We start from the raw sequence: 16,445 nt of genomic DNA on the forward strand, positions 1-16,445 counted from the left end.
TCTGAAATATCCCCACCACTTTGGACACAGTAAATGTCTTTTTTTACTGCTTGTGTTCATGATCCATTTTGCAGTCTGGGAGGACTGCTTATTCTATAAACTTCTTATGGATTTTGTTAAAATATTTAGCAAATAAATAGGAACCTAAGCACATTATTAAGGTAATTTACTTCAGTTCAGCTAATGGAAAGAATGGAATATATGTTCAGATCAAGACAGCAATTAAGATTGAGTCAGTGAAGCAGTGAGTTCAGTTTCTCACATCATCCAGATAATCAGAGTTAGAGCCACTTGAACTAATTAATTGTTATTTCTTCAGAGGCCATTTTCCTTCCTGCTTAAAACTCTATCAGTGATCAATACAATTTGAGCATTAAGCATGCCAAAGGTATCAGGAGTCACAGGTCACAGTTTAGGTACAACTTATGTATTGGCAGTGACTACTGTGTTTTAGCTATGGGGTATTTCCCAGAACAAAGAGAGATGTCCCTCATTTTTGTCATGTAAAAGTATTTTACCATTTCTCTCTTAAACCTTGTTCTTACCACATGTGATTGGTTTATATCTCTGTTCCTCTTCTCATGTAGTAACATGGAATTTTTCCCTTAATGTAAAAGAACGTAAGGTCAGGTTCAGCATAATATAAGTATTTGATAATTATTTTCAAATATATAATGTACATACAATTCAGAGGTTACAAATCTTCATTGTTTAATGCTGGATATTTTTAGAAGTGTCATTTTGTAAGCACAAACATTTTCCAATATAGATGAAAAAAATGAGCCATATCCCAAGAAAACAGAGAAAAATTAAGGAAACTGGAGTTGTAGTGAAGTTTGGGGCCATTTATCTGCTAAAATTGACCATGGATTAAGCACTTTTGAAAAAATCTTTAAAATACAAAGTGCTCATAGGTATGTGTAGTGTAACAAGGCAACCAGGTGCCCCTAATTGCCAGGGAGTGAGCATGAGCTTGTGTCAAGCCCACCTGAGCCTTATTAAGGCAGGCCCCAACTGTGCATGAGCAGGACCAGGGGGCCAATAAAAGGTGAGGCTCAAAGTCACAGGCTCAGCTCAGTCCTGAGCTAGCCAGCAGAGAGGCCAGTTGCTCTTGGAGTAGCAGCACTGATCTTGGCTGGTCAACTCTGAGAGCTGTAGGCTTGGAGCATTGCTCGTGAGTCTCTGCTGGAACACTTGGTTGGACCTTGAAGTGCTGTTCCTAAAAGAGGTTCATCTTGCTACAGGTATGATATGTACTTGGAAGGCTGATGCTACTTTTTTGCATAAGACTGTGAATGACATTCCCATAGTAAGCTAAATATTATTTTAGAAAGCTGATGATTAATGTAACACATTCTTTCATTTGTGATCACTTTTTTTCATGCAGTTGTTTCAGTTTTCAAGTATGGATGATTTTCTAACAAGAAAGAGTGGCTGACTGGTGTGACTTTTGTACATGATAAAGATTTCAGAAAAAAATCCATAAAGTACTTTGGCATATTTGTTATAGCAAATTTACTCATAATTAAACAATTAAAATTTTGCTGGACTAGGTCCAATCGTAGCCCTTATTTCTCACAATGAATAAAGTTGTAAGGAAGTCCTGGATTACAACCATCTGAGTGTGATCCTGGAAATCTAGCATGGTAGCTGAGCACTGTTTAGATCTATTCTCAGTATTTTATATGGAAGCATAAAGCATTATGTCTTTCCTTTCATCTGCCATAGGTAACATACCTAACAATAATTTCATTTGAATTCCAAAACCTGAATGGAAACTTCAATTAATGCATTTCAACTGAACAAATAGAGACTTGGTTTTATAATACATACGTTAGGCCTAGAGCTAACATTTTAATGTCTTTCTAATTGTGTATATTAGTCTTCCATGCTTCTAATTTTCCAGCTATGTGATTTACAGCTGAACTTAGCAAATGTAAATCAAAATACATTAATGTGTTTAATGCAGTGAACATGAGAGCTTAAAGTCTCCTGGAAGTATTGCCTGGGACAAATCTGTTGTAGCTCAAATGTTTCTCATAGCCTTTGATGAAATTATGTTTTCCCTGAACATGCCTAATCAGCTTTTGAACCGCTTATAGGTCTCACCTCTCCAGTATGATCTGGGCACTGAGTTCCACACCCCTTAGTCTATGATCCAACAACTTGGTTTGATTTTTCAATTTTTTTTTTTATAAAGAAAAGTGGAATTAATGATTTTATATTCATTTTTCTGAGCCATTTTTTTAATATATAATTCTGTCAATTGTCCCTTTCCCAAAGAGAATTTGTTTAATCTTTTCTTATTCTAAAGCCACCTGCCACCCTTATCTTTGATTATCTTTAAACCTTTCTCTGTACTTGTTCTTATTCAACTGCTTCCTTTCTGAGATGAGGAGAAAGAACTGTGCAAAGCAATGAGGATGCAGGACACAAGGGATTTGAACAATGGCATAATGATGAATTCTACTTTATTTTCTATTGCTCTTCTGCTATTTCATTCTCCTGACTGCCACTGAACACTGAGCTGATTTTTACAATGAACTATTAATATTTTTTCCCAAGACATAATAACAAATGCAATATTACTGCATATGTGTAGTACAATAGGTTTTCTTTATGTGCATTACTTTGCACTGACTGACTTTATCACCCAGTTGCTCAGTGTCACAAGATCCATCTAGAACATTTTGCAGTTGATTTTTATTTTGTTTTGCCACCAATCTTGAGTTCCTCACCATTTGTGAATACTTGAAATGCGTGGGGCTGAGCATAGTTTTGTATTGGGAACTAGAGATTTCTTCCCTCTCAATGAACACTGATCTACTGTCATGGCTTGGCTTCATGGATGAAGATGTAAGAAAGGCTCTTCCCATGCTTGCTGCAAGCGTGCTGATGGCTGATAAAGCAAATGTGGGACAGGCAGTGCAGTTGCAAAAGGTATGGATGCCTTTGTCTCTTTGTTCCACATCAGAACATCAGAATATGCCTGTTGACTGTGGGTAGCCAACTGGGTGTAGGTGTGGAGATGAGCTTTGGTGAGGCCACCTTTTCTAGGCCCCTCTCCATATGGAGCACACAGTGCTCTCCTTGAAAAAGGCTGCTTGGTCACTCAGGATGCTGCCAAACAAGACTGGCAACTTCTGGGTTAGTCTCAAGCAACCAAAATCCTGAGCTGCCTGCATGCAGGGTTGGGTCTGCAGCTTCCAGTGCACCTCTGCCCTCCCATATTGGCCCCACCCTGTTGCTGCAGAGATTTACAAGGGTGGATACACCCTTCCAGCCTGCACTGTGGATTTTTTAGGTCAGGCCCACCCTTTACTCCTAAGGTTCATCTTCCAGGGCCCAGCAAGTTTGGACGGTGACAGCGAAGTCCTCAGGATGTAGGTTTATCCTTCTCTTGGATGGCCTTGTAGGGCTAAACAAGCTCCATCTGACTGGGTTTGGAGTTAGAGTTGTCCTAGAAGGATGGTTGCTTGAAGGCTGGTGAGCCCATCCAACCCATGGACACACTTTGTCTCACCCTTCAGTTGTGACCTGTCTGGCATGGGAGACCCTGCTGGAGGCATATCCTACAACCAGCATTGCTCACAACCTCACAAGGGTACACAAACTCCTCCCCCACAGCAAGGGGGTACCCATGGAGGGTATTGATCTTCTAATACACCATTTAAATATCCATACACTGTGGCTTTTATTAATCTATGAGATTTACACCTTAATCATTTTTATTCCAGGACAGCATATAATTCTTGAGACGATGTGGTTAGGGAACTGGTTAACAGATTTCTAGAAGTGCAAGTGCTCTGTGTCAGTTGGATTGCTTATCACACAAAGAACTTCAACGCTGGCTTTCCACTTCCATCACCTTTCATTCTTCACCATTCTGTCATGTTTATCTCCATGTTCAATACTTACAGTTTACGCCTCTCCTTGTCTTTTTTCTTTTTGATGAAAGTTGGCTTTTGGAAAAGTTAGTCTTTCAAAGAGCTGTGAGGGTCAGCTAAAATAGACCTGAGTTTGCTTTAACTGAGCTAGCTCTACCTCTGCTCACAATACAAGGGAATTGAAACAGCAGGGGAATGAGCCCTATAAAGCTTAACTTCACAGATATTTTATTCAGCTAGTCTGTGCCACACCACAGGGTTTAGTAGGCTTAAATTTATTTGTACCTGCAAAAAAAAAAAAAACCAAAAAACAAAGAGGGTTCAAGTAAGCAGCTGGTCCAACATAAACAGAGGAACTATAGAAATATACTCTAAAGGTCCAAAGCTGACTGTTTTGGCCATCCCTTTAGCCTGCCCTGTGTATATTAAAGTTTCTTCCAAGGACTAAGGACCCAGTCCTGAGGTGCTGGAGACCCTCACATACAAGGGGGAGATTTCTTGGCAAAGACCTGTTCCAGCTCTGGATGCAAGGAGAAAGAGGAGAAGTGGGGTAACATTTTCTCTGTCTGACTTCCATTCCTTCAAGCTCCATAATTCTGAGTCTATCTTTATGTCAGAACAAGTTCCAAATAAGCACCATCACTATCCTCTAGATTTCTTTATTTCTTTTCTGAAAAGAACATCTTCATGCTGTAGCCAAAAGCTTAGCCTAGGTGAGCCAGAGTCAAAGACCCCAAAGACCTACTTCTTTCTAGTTAATACCTGTCTCTGGTCAAGACATATTTTTGAGGCAAATTCTTCATGTGCTCCTTTTGTGGTTGCTTTTACCTGGTGCAGACTCTCTTGCTGCATTTCCATTTCTGTCTAGCAGGAGTCAGGGCCCAATGTGTCTCTCATTTGCTGAAGCCCCCTGAGAGCTGGCTCTGTGGCAGTATTTTTGCTGCTGCCCATATGCCCAGCACATGGGTCTACTCTCAGCAGCCATGCAGGGATGCTTGTGCTGGTTCTGTATTGAAAGTGGGAGACAAAGCCCTTTCCAGCATGGCTTCAGTGTTGCCTGAGTATTTTGCACACTGCCTGGTTGCAGGCTGAGGCTCCTTAGAAAAGAATTACTGATTTTGGGTGGACCCTGGGCTTTGGGCTGTACAGTCAGACACATGTGAAGGTAAAGGGAGTAGTCGGATGTACTGGCAAAGGGAAAGCTGTTGGTGAGAACATGGAATGAATAGGACATGAAGCCACAATGTATATATGGTGAACATACACTGGAAGAAAATAAATTGCTTGGGAGAGGTGGTGTAAGAGCTCACACTGGGTAAGATAGGACTGGAGAAGCCACTTATGAAGTTCATTAGGCACTGATAGAAAGTGAAGCTTCATTGCAGTTCTTGATAGCTTTTCTGCCCAGTGGGAATCCAGCACAAAAGCCTTTTAGCACACAGTTTAACGGGGAATACCTGAGCAAACTGATAACTTTGATGCTTTTATGGTAGCCTTGTTTCTCACATATCACAGCAGGCCACCCTAAAAAAGCATGATAAGGATGTGTGTGAATGTCTGTGTGTGTTTATATGCCTTCATCTACACATTCAATTAGCAGACTGAAAGAATTAAACAACACTATCCATAGTATGAAGAACTACAGTGGGAAGGATAGCTGTAAAAGAAAACCATCATACAAGGGTTTTTCAAAACTACCTCCATTGATATGGTAGAGTTCTTTGTGTTGCACAATTTTAGATGTTACAGCTGAGTGAAGAGGCTGCTATGTTGCCTACCAAACACATAAATCCAGCCACATTTGTGACTGTAGTAGTGTTTCTTCCAAAGAGGAAAACCAGCTCAGCTGTGGCTCAAAAGTGAGTCATTTATTCTGTGGTTTGAATACAGCAGATTGATACAGAAGAGGTAGATCATCTGCACACATGTGGTAGGTCATCTACTAAATATCCTGCTAGATGGAAATTGATTAGGAAAAACAAAGTGATGATCAGGAACAAGTTTCTTATCTTCTCTCTGTGATAAAATATTGTTCAACACTAGTATTTCAATGGAAAGGCAAACCCCTCCAAAATTATCACAGTCTATTATCTATGTAGAAGTGATTTGGATTTTTTAAATTTTCATTTTTGAGAATCAAAATTTATCATGTTTACCTGTTTTGTCTTTTCTTACCATCTTAAGGGTATAGGTAAGCTTTCTTGCCCAAGAATTGACAGACTTACAATCTGTGGTCCTCTAGGGAAGATAAGGTTTTAAGAAATTTCCAGTTTATATTTACACATCCTTGAAAAAATATCCAAAATATTGTTTGTTTGTGATTTTACTTGTTTGTGTTGAACAAAATATGAATAGAAAAAGAAAAATGAACTATGCAATGTCCAAAAATAATTTGGAATAGAGATCCACATAGAGATACTGTATTCTGCTTTTTCAGCTCCCCTGCAGATGAGATTATAAGAAAAGTTTTCAGACCATCTGTGCTCATCCATGCTGATTTAGCTTGATTTCTCCACTCTTGCAAATTTTAACCAAATTTTGGTTATCATTCAAACCTTTTTTTCCCTGTGATTTAATTAGTGCTGGGTCTAAGCTGGCATGTTTCTTTTAGGCATTGGAGCTTCTGAGGTGCATTTCTGTGACCACCGCTCCTGAAAATCCTCTCTGAGGGTTCCACTAGGGCTGCTAATATGATCAGCCTGGTATGAGAAGAGATTAAACCTTACTTTGCAGTTCATTAGATCATGTAACATCTCCTAACATGATTTAATATGATGGGTTAGGTTTTATTTGCGGGTTGCTTTTTTGTTGTTTTATTTTTCCCTGAGGTATGCTCCAGCACTTTTATTGTTAGTGAAAGCTTTGCATTTTTTTTCCATACAATTTTCAATCCATATTTATGGATTAACAGGAACTAGAATACTAATGTGTTCAGTCTTAGCTGTTATTGCCTAAGTATTTAACAAGGATCTATAAAGGAGGTTAGAGAATGGTAGGGATAAGGCTCTAGTAATTCTATTCTTGCACTGTCACCCCACTGAAATCTAAAACTAGATACTTTTATTTCTGCACCACAGTTTGGCTACCTTTAAATGCCTCATGTTGATATAACAGTTTAATGCATGTGTTATTTAGATGGCGTATGAAGAGAGATTTTTCAGTAGAAAATAAGCAAGGCTTGCAGATTTCAATACATTGTTGGAATTAAAATGCATTCTCTGTGTCTATCGCCACAAGTAAGTGGAAATAATACCCTCATTATGTGCCTTCTGATCTAATAAGGAGGGAAAAAATATCTTCTGGTATTCTATCAACAAAGGACATCTTTCATAATTTCAGTATAAGCAGTGGAGGAATATTAAAAGAAGAATTAACATAAGAAATGGACAAGATTTGCAACATGATGTTGCTCTGAATGGAGTTTACTTTGGTACCTCCTATATGCATAATTGGTTTCCCTGGGATTCAGATACTTTTCCAAGTACATTGTCAGACATCAAAGAGATTTACATTGACTCCAGTCACTGTCAGGCATTTCTTTCATTCTTTCTTCTGATTTCATTACCAGCTTTAAAAGTGGTACGTGCTACTTAGTGGAAGGGTGGTCATTACCTGATGGATACCTTGAAGAAACACTGGGTTACCAGATACGACTGAACCTGAATTTCTTTGCTTTATCAAAAGATGTGAAATAGCATGTCACCTGCAAGTAGCTCTGAAATCCTTCTTAACACTGACAAGTTAAGGTAAAGGCAAATAAATTATTTAGAAAATGGAAAAACAACACAAAGTCAGGTTTCCAGAAATCAAAGGTCATTTTTCTGTCTGCTTATAGTAAAATTAGATGTAAGGAGTTCTCTCACTCCCTGTTATTCATCTGATAAGCTAATTAGCCATTAGCCTAAATATAAGAACTTTAACTCCATTCTTAGCAGAACTTTTGCTTTGTTTGTTTTGTTCACTGGATCTAGAGCCAGTCTTGCTTGTTTATGCATCTCTTTTCTGGTGATCAGGGAATCACAGAAGTATCAGAGTTGGAAGGGATCTCTAGAATTTGTTAGGTCTCTCTACTCTCTGTCTCATCACTCTCACTCCCTTCCATTTCCCATAATTTTACTCTTTAACTTTCAAGGTTGGAGATTTTACACTTCAAATTTCACCTTATTCATTTCAATCTTTAACAAGCAATGAATATGTTGCAACATAAAACACTGTGTTCTGAGCAATCATGTTTAATTTCTTTGGTTTTGCATACTGAATTTAATTTTATTCAGAATATAAAACAAGTTAGATGCCTATCTTGTGATAGACACCAGATAATAAGGGTAAATGCTTTGGTCTTGTTGCTCTGGATTGTGCTACTGAAATTGGTAGACAGTGCCCCTAAAGTCTGAATCTATTCAAATCAAACTGAGTAGATTTTAGGAAGATACAGGAAAGAAAAAAAAAACAGCAAACAACAAATGGTTATCCACCATAATGCACTTCAGAAGTTGCTGATACCATATCCTGCTATGTTTTCTGGACATTTTTTTGTCTTCCTTTATGCTTTCAGATTTCTAATTCTTTTAAAGTTGGGACTTCTATGGCTGCAACTGTAAAACGTTCTGCACTTCATCATTTAGTTCCAGAAAATGAGAACATACCTTTGAGACTGCTTTCTGTAATTAAAACATTGCAGTTTTGAAATTGTGTATAATTATGTAGTTCTACAAAATATTTCAAATAGACTATACGTAATCAAGCAGTTACAGTGCATAATTACATACAGTCATATAACTGGATAATTGTATACAATACTATGTAGTATATAATCATGCAGTCGTAGTGAATGGTTACTGTTATACTACAAAGATAAACCACTGTCACTCTTGATCCTGTTTCCTTTTCTGCAGATTGTATTTTTGGCTGTCTGTTATCATTGCTTTGAAATACATGGAGTTGTGATTTCTTTGTGCATGATAGTTGTGTTCATATTTCTATTCTGATAACTCACATATACACACAGATCCTTGTATAATATCCTATTTCTTTTATGTATCTCTCATTCTTATTTACTGTAATGCTTTACTAGTCTTTACAGGAAAAAAGGGCTTTAAAGTCCTCTTTGCAGAGAGAGTGTTAAAAATTTAACAATTAGGTCACTGAGAAGATGAACAACTCATGTTCTGTTCTTTCCTCAAAATTTGTTAGTTCTCCTGAAAATCAGAGTCAAGAAAGTCAAGTAATCACATACTGTGAGAGTGGATTTAATACCACAGCTGATGATGACAAAGCCAAGCAGAAAGATTTAAATCAAAATTATTTAAATCATTGATTAATATAAAATTATTATAATTATTTTATAATTCAGACTTTATATTAATATATTATTTAGATAATATATAAATTATTATATATTCAAACTGCAGAGAATATCCCTGATTTAAATAGCTTCTAATTTTATATTGCATTTGTCCTTTTTTCTATGGAAAGGTTAAGCCACATTAACTGGTAACTGTTAAAATGCATTAACTTGCAAGTAAATATGCATTTTACAATCACTTTGGTTCTTTTTAATGGGATAAATTCTAGTAACATTAATTTATTAAAGCAATTATATGCCACAGCATATATTTGCTCAGATGTTTAGTTTTGTCATTACTTATGTGCTTTCATAGTTTCTTACAGTTTAATAATGGACAATTATATTATCTAATTTCACTTCTATTAAACTAGGCATTTATATTTCATGCAGATGTCCATAGCTTCAGCCTAGAGATTTTAGTTAGAATAAAGCATTTATGTCCTCTAGAGACCATACTGCACAGGAGAAAAATAACAGAGATTACTACTTCATTTCTACCTCAGGCTATCAGCAGGAAATAAATTATGCTTCAAAAGCCTTGCTAATAGCACCATATCTATGTCCCCTTGTTCCACTAATAAGAAATCCCTTTGTGTGCTCCACACTGAAGTCTCTGCCAACTTAGCCTCAGTTTGCTGATTGTTTCCCACAGCCTGAGCCTTCCCATCACTGTGATTTGGTGAATGTGAGCAACATTTCTTGGCTAGTCATTGAAGGAATATGGTTTTGGGTACAAAAGTACTTATAGTTCTGAAAATATTAGATGTTTGGGTTCCAAATGAAAAGCAGTAAAAACCATGTTTATCCGGTGACCATACTGGGGCTACTCTTAATTCATATCTTCATTAATGACACAGCTCATCAGGGTTGATGATGCCACCAAGCTGAATGGTGCAGTCAATATATGAGAGGGAATAGAGACCACCCAGAGGCACCTTGGCAGACTGAAGGAGTGAGCCTTTAAAGTTTAACAAGGCCAAGTCAAAGACTTGCACCTGAGTCAGGGCAATTTTTAATATCGATACTGACTGGAGGATGAAGGGATTGAGAATTTTAATTCCTGTGGAGAAGGATTTGAGATTCTGATGGATAAAAAAAAATGTGCACTTGCCACCCAGAAAGTTAATTGTATCCTGGGCTGCATCACAAGAAGTGTAACCAGCAGGTCAAAGGAGGTAATTCTGCCTCTCTGCTCCACTTTCATGAGATTCCACCTGGGTACTGCATCCAGCTCTGGAGTCCCCAGAACAAGAAAGATATGGACCTGTTGGAGTGGGTCCAGAAAAGGGACATGAGAATTTTCAGAGTGATGAGCAAACTGTGGTTATTTAGATCTGAGGAGACCTTACTGTGGCCTTTCAATATATGAAGACAGGTTATAAGAAAGATAAAAAGAGGCTTTTTGTCTTGGTCTGCGGTGAGAAGACAAGAAGCAAAGGTTTTAAACTGAAAAAGAGTAGATTTAGATTGGAGATAAGGATGAAATTTTTTACATTCATTTACAACGAGGATGGTGAGACACTGGCACAGGTTGCCCAGAGAAGTTGTGGATGTCCCATTCCTAGAAGTGTTCAAAGTCCATGGGACTTTGAGCAGCTTGATCCATTGGGAGGTGCCCCTGCCCTTGGCAGGAGATCTGGAACTTGATGATCTTTAAAGGCCCTGTCCAACCCAAACCATCCTGTGATTCTATGAAGTATTGTGGGTATTTTACATATTGCTTATTGTCTCCAGAGCAAGATGTAGACCCTAAGCACTGAGTAACTGGATGAAAGGAGGGCACAAGAGCCTCTTCCTTCAGTTTCCTGCTTGAATTTCTGCGGAATAGCTCTGACAAGTGTTTTCTGAGACAGTTTACTAGTCTGGGCTTTGCAGGAAATACAGGCAGTCCCCTGTACAGGGCAGGGATCCCAGAAGGTTTCCATACCTTGAACCTTAACATTGCTAAGGCAAGCCCACCTTGGCATCTAAATTACTCTCTGGATCAAGCCAGAGATTCCCATTTATTCTTTTAGATGTTATTGACCTTTGATGCTTTTGGACATCCTGTTCCAAACACTTCATTGGTCCCTTTGACTGATACCAGAACCCAAGATGAGGAAATCGGGTACCTGCCAGCTCATTTGCATCACATTTTCTTTAGTTATAAGAGAACACACATTTAAGTCTATGACTTGGTGCCAGGCCAATAGCCAATACTTCTAATATCAAAAACCAGGCACTTCACATCAGTCAGCTCATTGCAAATGGGCAAATCACATGATGGCAAGATGGGTTCACATCAGCATAATATTATTAATTCAGCAGCTGGGTTAATCAAGATAGCAAAAGTAATCTGTTGGAATAAATATTTTATTAGTGTATCCATAAATAAAGAAAAGGAAGAGGTTGAAATTAATTTCTTTATAAAAATATTCACACTGTGGTGGCTATAGCCTCTGTTTAAGGATCTATAAACAGGTCTCATCTGTTGAAGGGTATATTCCAGATTTATCAGTTCATGTTTATTCTATTTTAGATATCAATTACCCAACTGCAGCTACTAGTATCTTAGTTACAAGATAAGCATTGCTGTCTGACTCTGAACAGCAATACCTGGCAATTGATGCTAAAGGGCTCTTTTCTCACTTTGTTGCTTTATTATTTTAGAAATGTACATTCTGCTGTTTAATTAAAGACACTTTTTAGACATGGTGGGTCATAGAGTCATAGAATCATAGAATTGGCTGGGTTGGAAGGGACCTCAGAGATCGAGTCCAACCCTTGAACCTCCGTTGCGGTTGCTAGACCATGGCACTGAGTGCCACATCCAGTCTCTTTTTAAATATCTCCAGGGATGGAGAATCCACTACTTCCCTGGGCAGCCCATTCCAATGCCTGATCACCCTCTCGGTGAAGAAATTCTTTCTAATATCTAACCTGAACTTCCCCTGGCACAACTTCAGACCATGCCCTCTTGTCTTGTTGAAAGTCGTCTGGGAAAAGAGACCAACACCCACCTGGCTACACCCTCCATTCAGGGAGTTGTAGAGAGTGATGAGGTCTCCTCTGAGCCTCCTCTTCTTTAGGCTGAACAACCCCAGCTCCCTCAGCCTCTCCTCATAGGGTCTGTGCTCGAGTCCCTTCACCAGCCTGGTTGCCCTCCTTTGGACCTGCTCCAGGACCTCAATCTCCTTCCTAAACTGAGGGGCCCAGAACTGGACACAGTACTCGAGGTGTGGCCTCACAAGCGCTGAGTACAGGGGCAATGATATGTCATGATATGTCCCAGCACAATTAATGACCTGGTATTTCTTACCCCCCCCCCCCCCCCCCAAAAAAAAAACCATGGCACTGAGAGAGGGTGGATATATATATATATTTATTATTATTATTATTTATTCTCCTTGTAGTAATAACTAAGCAGATGGGGGAAATTCTATTTTTTAAACATTTCTATGCCATAAACATAGCAGGTGGCAGTGATTTCTATCTGACTGAGGAATATTCAACTAACAATCCTGAGAAATACAAATAAATAATGAGAAGCAGAGAGAGGATACTGATTTTTGCAAGAAAGCCATGGATTAGAAAAAGTGTTTCAAGCACGGAAGAGAGTGAGTAAAGATTTACTTTAAGAATAAGATCTGCTGAAAAAGCAAGGTGTAAGCTCTTAGGACAGCTAAAACAATCAGGTTTGCCATGGCCCATACTTTTTTTGGAGGGAAATAGTTTTTCTCAGAATAGTTTTTCCTGGTTTTTTCTTTGTGAAAGGTAGTTTAGTACACGTTAGAGTGGAAGCTTATTTCTGTGTTTTAGTCACCTGTCCAGCATCTTAGGCATGTGAGAAGTTTGCTGGAAGCACACATGGATTGGTGTTTTATATGATATGTATGGCTATGGAGCATGCATAGATATATAAAGAAGGAATTGCATTTACAGAACTGAAGTTAATAGGTATTACTAGCAAGAATTTAAAAAAAGGAAAGAAAGACAAAAGATTGGAAAATGGTAAATAATTCTAAATATTTGGTCTTTCTTGATAAATATTTAATCCACAACGTATATTACATTTTCTTTATCATATTCATTGTTTACTCAGCAGTTTTGCTCATCTTAATATTTCAGTCTTTAGGAAAAAAAAACAACTCCAGGTGACTTCCACAGTCAAATTACACAACACCAATGGTGAACAGGAAATATTGTAAATAAAGAGGTGACAGTTCTTTGTGAAAAGCCACTTTTTTATTTTTTTTCTGGTGTTTGTGTGGCAGTAATCAATAATTGTTTAATCTATATTTACCATTCGGGTGACACAAGCAATATACCACGAGTACAATTGCTTTTTTGATGCCTCGGAAGGCTTAGTATCATATTGCTTCAGTTGTCATGCCTGGAAGATGCTCTGAACTGTGAAGCTGAGGGGCAAAAAATTCTCCAGCAGGTAAAGATGGAGCCAGCCCCACCATGGCTCTGGGTCCTATCCAGCTGTCCCAGATCAGGCACAGAGGGGCTCAGTAGCTCAGTCCCAGTTCAGTCATAGAATCATAGAATCATAGAATTGGCTGGGTTGGAAGGGACCTCGGAGATCGAGTCCAGCCCTTGAACCACCGTTGCGGTTGCTAGACTATGGCACTGAGTGCCACATCCAGTCTCTTTTTAAATATCTCCAGGGATGGAGAATCCACTACTTCCCTGGGCAGCCCATTCCAATGCCGGATCACTCTCTCGGTAAAGAAATTCTTTCTAATATCCAACCTAAACTTCCGCTGGCACAATTTAAGACCATGCCCTCTTGTCTTGTTGAAAGTCATCTGGGAAAAGAGACCAACCCCCACCTGGCTACACCCTCCTTTCAGGTAGTTGTAGACAGCGATGAGGTCTCCCCTGAGCCTCCTCTTCTCCAGGCTGAACAGCCCCAGCTCCCTCAGCCTCTCCTCGTAGGGTCTGTGCTTGAGTCCCTTCACCAGCCTGGTTGCCCTCCTTTGGACCTGCTCCAGGACCTCAATCTCCTTCCTAAACTGAGGGGCCCAGAACTGGGCACAGTACTCGACAGTCCCAGCTGCCTCCAGCCAGCACCTTCCCCAGAGCTGGTTTGTATTTAGCTTGCTAAGAACATAACATCTACTTGAGAGAGGCTGTGGCAATACCACCTCGGGAAACTGGACCCCTGGAAAAAGCCAGGGGAGCTGCCCATACTGCATTCTGCCCACAGTGAGTGGAAAATTGTATTAAACTCACTTTCCTGAAATACCAGTGAGCTGAATGCTGTGGAGAGGTGGCTGTGACAGGAGTGTGTGTTGGGACAGCTCTCATTCAGAAGTGACTCAGCTTCAGTGCTCCGCAGCTTAAGTCTCCATGGAGAAGATTAATCCCTTGGAGGAGGATTAAGCTACAGTGAACTAAGGCCACTTTATTTCTGAATGGGAAAGGCCACACAGGGATTTAATTCACATTATCTTACGTGCATTGATTTCACAGCTTCAGTTAATTCATCTTAACCTCCCTGGATTCTCTTGTGTGGACAAGCTTTTTGTCTTCAGAGGGGCTCTTGGAACTGCTTGCAAAGCTCCTCAAGCAGCCCAAGCAGAAAGCAGGTCGGAATGATTTCTGTGCCCCTGCAGGAGCTTATACCTGTCTAGATACTATTAAATTACCTCTTTCTCAGATGGTTGATCCGTGACACCCTTAGAAGAACTATTTTAATTAGATTTTTTTTACTAGAGAGGGAAAAAGGAGCTTTTTCTCTGAGCTGTTTTAGAAATTTCTGATGAACAGTATTTTCAAGACTTTCAGATAACACAAATTGCATAAGAGCTGCACAAACAATATTTTCTCAAGCACAGACATGTCTGGACAGTGCAGTTTAATGGGATTCCTTTCCCAGTGGGAACTTCTTTGATGGTGACTGTAAGAAAGCATTTTGTCACTATGGAAAGCAAATGAGAGGAGTTTCCATTCCCTGATCCTAAAGGTCTTAATCCTCTCAGTGGCCCAAGTGACATAGGTCTAGGTTAAAATAATGGCATGATTTTGCTGGTGGCCTTTGGGGAAATGAGTCTTCTAATTTCTTTCATAGTTAATGTGATTTCCTGATAGGCCCTTTTGATAAGGTGTTTCCTGATGCAGGTGAGCCATAACCCAGCTTTACTCTTTAGAGTAAAGCCATTTCACAAATCAAATTAAACTTTGTCATCATTTCTTCACCGAGATGCTTTATGCAGCACAAAATCACAGAAATCATGGGAAGTTAGGGGTTGGAAGGGACCAAGCAAAATCATTGAGTCCAACCCCTCTGCCAGAGCTGAGCATCTACAGCAGGATGCCATTGCCCTTCTTGGCCACAAAGGTACATTGTTGGCTCAAGGTTATCCTTCCATCCACCAGCAAAAGACAAAAAGACTTCTCTTGTGGATTCCATACATACTATTCTATGCCTCAATTCTGTAGCCATCAATAAATATTGTATCTTTTAAATATGTAATTAGTTGCCTAGGGGACCTGTGTTCATGTGGACAGTCATGTCAGAACAGAAATACTGAACAAAAAAAGGAATGTAATCAGTAACTGAACATCACAGTCCAAGTGCTTTCCACCACTATTACTCAATAGTGATCTCAGTGGGAGCAGGAAAAGAGGTTAAAATATAACACAACATGAAGAAACAAGATAAAGTTGCTTTAATTTAGCTGTTTCTGACTAATTATACACATTGGTTCAGGAAATGGAAGCAAATCTTTCCTAAATACAGCTGTGATACCTGTATTTATATAGAATTGCACTAAAATCTTGGTAAGTGTTCATTGTGATCTAATGCTTGCTTTTCCTCCTCTTTTGTGCAGCTGATTGGATTTGTGTATGCCTGCTACGTGATCAGTATTTTCATGGAGGAAGAGGACAGCTGTAAGTACTGATACACCCCTCTCCTGGGGTGAGACTTAGTCTCGCATTAACCACCAAGGTGGAGAGCAAAGTGTGAAAACTAGCAGAATCTACCATTCATGGACACAAACAATACTGCTCAAACTCCTACTTATTTAGGTACTACCACCTTATTTAGGTGTCAGGATTGTACTTATTACATTTCTCAGGCATCTGTGAACCACTTGCATTAGCTGGTCATACCGCCGAAAAGTCTGTGATTTATGTTGTGTGTGTATAAATATATATATATGCACACATATGTATACATATGTGTTTTTGTATGTACGTTGAAATTTGAATCAAAGCAC

The 16,445-nt window shown here is 39.1% G+C and overlaps 1 protein-coding gene across 2 annotated transcripts in view; it reads left to right on the forward strand.

Moving 5' to 3' along the window:
• NKAIN3 (sodium/potassium transporting ATPase interacting 3) overlaps positions 1-16,445 on the forward strand; it is a 338,160-nt gene that overhangs the window by 298,857 nt on the left and 22,858 nt on the right. For both annotated transcript variants that reach the window (XM_030445568.1, XM_030445567.1), the window contains exon 5: positions 16,056-16,116. In XM_030445568.1, coding sequence (XP_030301428.1) covers positions 16,056-16,116 — 61 coding nt within the window. The remainder of the gene's footprint in view (positions 1-16,055; positions 16,117-16,445) is intronic.

This window comes from Calypte anna, chromosome 2 (genome assembly GCF_003957555.1).
Source record: "Calypte anna isolate BGI_N300 chromosome 2, bCalAnn1_v1.p, whole genome shotgun sequence".
Classification (NCBI taxonomy): domain Eukaryota; kingdom Metazoa; phylum Chordata; class Aves; order Apodiformes; family Trochilidae; genus Calypte; species Calypte anna.